This window comes from Notolepis coatsorum (assembly GCF_963971535.1).
Source record: "Notolepis coatsorum genome assembly, chromosome: 9".
NCBI classification, from domain to species: Eukaryota; Metazoa; Chordata; class Actinopteri; order Aulopiformes; family Paralepididae; genus Notolepis; species Notolepis coatsorum.
The window spans coordinates 142929052-142935781 of record NC_140173.1 but is presented as its reverse complement, the minus strand read 5'-3'; the positions used below and the strand labels follow the sequence as shown (position 1 = coordinate 142935781).

The 6730-nt window shown below is 40.7% G+C and overlaps 1 protein-coding gene across 1 annotated transcript in view; it reads right to left on the bottom strand.

The window, feature by feature from the left end:
• The window catches only part of dst (dystonin), a gene marked incomplete at its 5' end in the record, with an annotated part of 232374 nt that overhangs the window by 47413 nt on the left and 178231 nt on the right, over positions 1-6730 (bottom strand). Inside the window, 2 exons of the mRNA XM_084322030.1 lie at positions 2087-2215; positions 5152-5349. Coding sequence (XP_084178156.1) covers positions 2087-2215; positions 5152-5349 — 327 coding nt within the window. The remainder of the gene's footprint in view (positions 1-2086; positions 2216-5151; positions 5350-6730) is intronic.

The following is a 6730-nucleotide window of genomic DNA, read 5'->3' as shown; positions in this document are numbered from 1 at the left end:
GCTGTACTCTGTCGTCTACTCTAAGCCATCCTAGGTTGTCAAAGTGGGCAGGGGTGAGGTGGGTTCTAGGAGTCAGGTCAAGTAGTAGTCTGACTAGCTTGTTTTGAGATGTTTGTAATTTGTTTTTTAGTGCCTTTGAGGTGCTTTGGTACCATGAGGTGCAAGCATAGTCGTAGTACCCTTGAATGAGTGCTCCTGCTAGAGTCTTCAGGTATTCTTGTTTACCAGAGAGGAGATCCGGTACAAGAATCGCGTTCGTTGGTTGACTTTTTTTATTACATGGATGCCATTTTGTCACAGGAAAGATTAGCCTCTAGATGGAACCCAGGTAGGTAATTTCATCTTTCCTTGTGATAATATTGTCACCCACTGTAACCGAGAAGCCGTCGGTCTTGCTGAGTTTGTTATTTGAACCGAAGAGAATGGACTCTGTTTTGCCCATGTGTAATGATAGTTTGTTGTCGGCGAGCCATATGCAGATTTTGCCTAGTTCCGAGCTGAGGGCTTTTCAACCTGTAACTTGTTCTTGTCAGAGACCAGATGGTAAACAGTCTGTTTTTTTAGTTCGTCTGTTGTGGCTGTTTGTCGTCATCTCTCGATGTACATAATGGAGTTAATGATCTATTTGGTAAAGTGATACCTTTATTGATCCCTGTCGGGGAAATTCAGGTGTCATAGCAGCATGGGGAGGGGGAGGGGCGGTACAGGCGGGGGGGGGGTAATAATAATAAATAATAATAATAATAATAATAATAATAATAATAATAATAATAATAATAATATAATAATAATAATAATAATAATAAATAATAATAATAATAATAATAATAATAATAATAATAATAATTATAATTATAATAATAATAATAATAATAATAATAAAATTTAAATAATAAATAATAATAATAATAATAATAATAATAATAATAATAATAATAATAATAATAATAATAATAATAATAAATAATAATAATAATAATAATAATAATAATAATAATAATAATTAATAATAAAGTAGGAACATAATAATAACGGTGGAGTAATGTTTAAAACTGACATTGAAATGTATGATGTGATGCTAAACTACTAAATAATTTTCTTTATTTGGGCGCCATAGCAGCATGGGGGAGGGGAGGTACAGGTATGGCAGGGTAATAATAGTAGAAGCCAATATAGGCAATAAAATTTATAGTACAGATAGAAATAAGCAGTGTAAACATGATTCACTTGAATAGAAGTTGAACATAAGAATATGAGAAAGTAAACTGTGTAATCAAAGGTGCAGATGAGGGTCTATATGCCCTATCAGTTATATTATACGTTACAGTAAATAATTGCAATAGCACTTAGATCTGAATATACTATGAGTAAGTAAAGCATATAGTATACACAGTACACAGATAAAGATGCTAAATGATAAAGTCCTCGGGATGAATTGAAATTAACGCGATTATTCTGTCCACATTAATTTGGTGTTCTCTTAACCTTAACGTCACAGCTGTGGGAGTCACACAAAAGTGTCACTGAATCGTTCATCGTGGAACAGTAAGATCTGAATCATCAAGCCCAAACATGGACTCAGAATGAAGCTCATCACAGCTCCCAAGCATGTTCCCACACACACACACACACACACACACACACACACACACACACACACACACACACACACACACACACACACACACACACACACACATCAAGCCCCCCCCCCCCCACCCCCAAATGTTGCACTACGCATCCAATGACAAATTACAATCTCTTGTTTCACTAACGAGCCACAGCGAGGGCAACAGTTAAGAGGCTGCGCCCAGCCCGGCGCGTTATACCCTGTTAGGAGAGATAAGGCAAACAAAACAAAACAAAACACAAACACATTCCTTCATTCATCACGGACCACCACACACACGGCTCTCTGTCGATTGAAATGAAGTGTCGTTTAATTTCCACGCTTTCAGATAAGAGAGCGCAGAGAGAATAAAAGCCATAGTCGTCGTCGTCGTCACCCAGCCGTCTTACAACAAGCCCCGCCACCATCTGCACCGCGGCGCTTTTCATACGGGGGGGGGGGGGCTGGAATACCTACCAGATGGGCGTTAAGCTGCTCGCTGGCCGTGTCTGGTAGGCCTCCCACCGCCTTTGATGCCGACAGCTGACGCTCCGTGTCTTTCAGCCACTGCTGCATGTCTTCGATGTCGCCATGGAAACCCTGGGCCTGAGCGACAAAACACAACCTCAGACTCAGAACAAAAGGTGTCGAGTGCCTATTGTCTTCTATAGGGGGGGGGGGGGGGGGGTTGAAGAGGGCTGGGGAGAGGAGGAGGAGGAGATGATGAAGAGGAAGAGGATGAGGAATTAAGTTATTGCATTCCTTTTAGGGATGTCCGATATTATCGGCCGATATCGGCATTAAAATGTGATATCGGAAAATATCGGTATCGGTTTTCAATTTTTTTTTTTTTACATTTCTATAACCTTTATTTACCCAGGCAAGCAAGTAAGAACAAATTCTGATTTTATTTATTGTCAAAATTATGCATAATGTTGTGTTAATTCCACAACAAGAGATATGTAATGTTAATTACCTGACCTTTTTTAATTTTTTGGAGGGGAAACCCTGCATATATCGGTATCGGTTGATATCGGTTGATATCGGTATCGGAAATTAAGAGTTGGACAATATCGGTATATCGGTATCGGTAAAAAAGCCAATATCGAGCATCCCTGGAATGGATACATTTTGTTATCTAAAGCTCTGTCTGTCTGGGGTGTGTTACAGTGACACGTACTAGATTAAAGTGTTCAGTTGCATCTCTGAGAAACAAGAGAGTAAAATATTCACCTTTTGTGGTAACTTCTTAACTTCTTTGGTCTCGCAAAAGATCTCAACCTGACAAGATTGATTCCAGTGCTATTTTATTATAGGCTACATTCTTACACTGAAACAATTTGTTTGAAGTGCCCGATAAGATTCTAAGAACCCCCCCACATACACACACAAACACACACACACACACACATGCGTGCACACAACACACACAAACGTGCACAACACACACACGGACATACACACACACACACACAGACACACACACACACACGCACACAACACACACACACACATGCGCGCACACAACACACAAACGTGCACAACACACACACGAACATACACACACACACACACACACACACACACACACACACACACACACGAACATACACACACACACACACACACACAAGTAACCTCTCTACTTGTCAAAGTTATGAATAGAAGCTCCAGGAGCAAGGGTAGGAATGAGGAGGAGGAGGAGGAAGAGGAGGAGGAGCAGGGATAGGAATGAGGAGGAGGAGGAGGTGGAGGAGGAGGAGGAGGAGGAGGAGGAGGAGGAGGAGGAGGAGGAGGAGGAGGAGGAGGAGGAGGAGGAGCAAGGGGTAGAAGGAGGAGCAGGGGTAGGAGGAGGAGGAGGAGGAGGAGGAGGAGGAGGAGGAGGAGGAGGAGGAGGAGGGGTAGAAGGAGGAGCAGGGGTAGGAGGAGGAGGAGGAGGAGGAGGAGGAGGAGGAGGAGGAGGAGGAGGAGGAGGAGGGTACGAAGGGCAGGGATGGTAATGTCTCCTTAGACTCCTCCAAAACAACTTGATGATTTTGATTAACAACATACTTACACTCCTGTGGAGGGGAGAATCAATCCTGCTTTAATTCCTTAATATGAAGCATAAATCCAGATTTTCCTGGGCTACGAGAGGTGAGACTTTTAGTCAAATATTATAAAGTAAAAATAAAAAATGTGTAGCACTTGAATAGCGTAAAGCCATTTGGTGAATGTTTTTTTTATCCAAAGTGTCATAAAAGACCAGAAGAGTATACTGGTATTTCGTAGCATGGATGAGTACATTGTGAAGCATCTCAACCACATTAGTAGGATATTATAGGTGCATAATGCACTCCTCCTATATTATAATCAAATCAGGAAAACGACACGTGTTACAATACATTACGACGAGTCTGTGTTCTGAGACTGTTGTACACAGGAGCCCCAGAAAGGGGCAAGGCAGTATAAATATGATATTAAAATAAATCATATCTTTATGATTTTTGACGGTATAACAATATTTTGATGCTATCCAGTATCCGGTATCCAGTGTAAATTACAGTGTGATGATCTTTATATATATATATATAAGATCATCACACTGTAAAATATATATATATTTTTTTTTAAATAACATTTTCATGGTGCTTTTTTATTCAAGAGTATTTAGTATTATAAATCTATAATACCATAATCTCTAAACTATAATCTATAATACTGATTCAAGTAACTATATTTAGATTAGAATATAGATTTGACTATGTATTATACAGTAGTATAAAACATGTACAATTTCTATAACGTGATAACAGTATAGTAGGAATTAGGGCTGTCAGTTTAATTAGATTAATTAATTACACAGCAAATTATCGCATTATGAAAATGTTATAAAAGAAAATTATATATTTCTTTTTTTATCATTTTTTTTTTATCTCATTCATTCCATAAGAACGTAGAATACACATTTACAGACTTTTTTTTTAATATGTTCCATTTGCATGTTCTTGGTATCTGATTCTAGGGACATCTATGGATCTCAGGGAATGTATTCCCAGTGTCAGAAATACTGTGTCTGTTACTAGGCTTGAGTAAACTGTAATGAACCAAATGAGAATATCAATTAATTTTTTTTTTATCTTTGACTGTGAATAACACCATGCTTAAATTGACCAGACCTGAAAAATCTAAGCAAATTAATAAAGGGAAGATGATAAACAGAAGGTTTTGTAGATACAGTACTGAATTCTGCCATCCGGACACATACAATTTGAAATATGATTATAGAATATCAGGCATACAATGGTTATGCGATTAAAATGTGATTAATTAGATTAATTCATTACAAATCCTGTAATTAATTAGATACATTTTTTTTAATCGCCTGACAGCACTAGTAGGAATCTATAACTTTGCATGGATGATGGTATAATTTCATATTCTGTTTACCTCAGAGCACTAAATTAGACCTTCTTTTTTCCTGGACTGCTATATTCATGATTGATATATGACTGTCTAGCTGGTCCCTACCTGGATCAGAGCACTGTCCAGCTGGTCCCTACCTGGATCAGAGCACTGTCCAGCTGTTGCCTCCGCTGTGCCGTCTTCTCCAGGATGGCCTTCCATCGCAGTTTGAGGTTGTCCAGTTTGCTCTGGAGGCCAGAGGCCTCCTCACCAGCGCTGGACTCCACCAGGTCGCTGCCTGCCTTGTTCACCGCCTCCACCGTGCTCTTGTGGGCCAGCACGTCGTTCTGGAGGACCTAGAGAGAGAGAGAGAGAGAGAGAGAGAGAGAGAGAGAGAGAGAGAGAGAGAGAGAGAGAGAGAGAGAGAGAGAGAGAGAGAGAGAGAGAGAGAGAGAGAGAGAGAAAAATGATAAGAAAACAAAAAGAAAACTATCTGACACATTGGAAAGAAACAACCCAAAACCAGAGCAAATTGAAATGCTATTTGGCCCTAAACAGAGAGTACACAGTGGCAGAATACCTGAGCACTGTGACTGACCCAAAACTAAGAAGATCCTTGACTAGGTACAGACTCAGCGAACACAGCCTAGCCATCGAGAAAGGCCGCCATAGGCAGACCTGGCTCCCAAGCGAAAGACAGACTATGCACCCACTGCACACAAGGATGAGGTGGAAAACCGAGCTCCACTTCTTAACAACCTGCCCACTATACCAAGACATCAGAGACATATACTTCCCACAAATTGCAAACACCCAAAGAGACTTTGAAAAACATGGACAATAGCTCAAAACTCCCATACCTACTGGGAGAAATACAAGAATGTGCAAACACAGCAGCCAGATTTGTGAGCTGCTGTGACAAGAAAAGGACATCCAACGGAATACAACCACCATAAAGACTGTACAAGAAATTCCTTCTGTAATGTACTGATTTATTTTGTTTTATCTGTTTGATTGTTTTGTTTGGCTTTGGCTTTGGCAATGTAAACGTATGTTTCCCATGTCAATAAAGCCCATTTGAATTGAATTTAATTGAATTGAGAGTGAGGAGAGAGAGAGAGAGAGAGAGAGAGAGAGAGAGAGAGAGAGAGAGAGAGAGAGAGAGAGAGAGAGAGAGAGAGAGAGAGAGAGAGGAGAGAGAGAGAGAGAGAGTTGTGGTCAGTGTAGATTATCTTCATGTGTGTGTGTGTGTGTGTGCGTGCGTGCGTGCGTGCGTGCGTGCGTGTGTGTGTGTGTTGTGTGTGTAAATGTTGTTGTGTGTTGACAGACAAGACAAACGCCATCTTGCGCGGCTGGTGGTCTGGTGTGGTATCCAGTGTTTGGTGCTCATCTGTTTGTAATCCTGGGGGATTAAAGGTTCAAAGGGTCATATGGTAGTTATTATCTATTAGCGCCCCGCGGCTTATTCCAGATCGCAGTATGCATGAGGAACACATGGAAACCACTGCCATCTTATGACAAAATTATTCAAAGTGAAATGCCCAATTGACTCGCCGTGGAAACAAAATGGCCACCGTGTGAATATGGTCAATTGCAATTTGCAACATGGGAGAGAATCCTGCAACATTGCTTTGGCACACCATCCTCAGGACCGGACTGAGGCACTGGGCCAAGCCCAAACTGGTGGTGCTGGGTGAACGGGAGACCTACGTGGTGCTGGGTGAACGGGAGACCTAC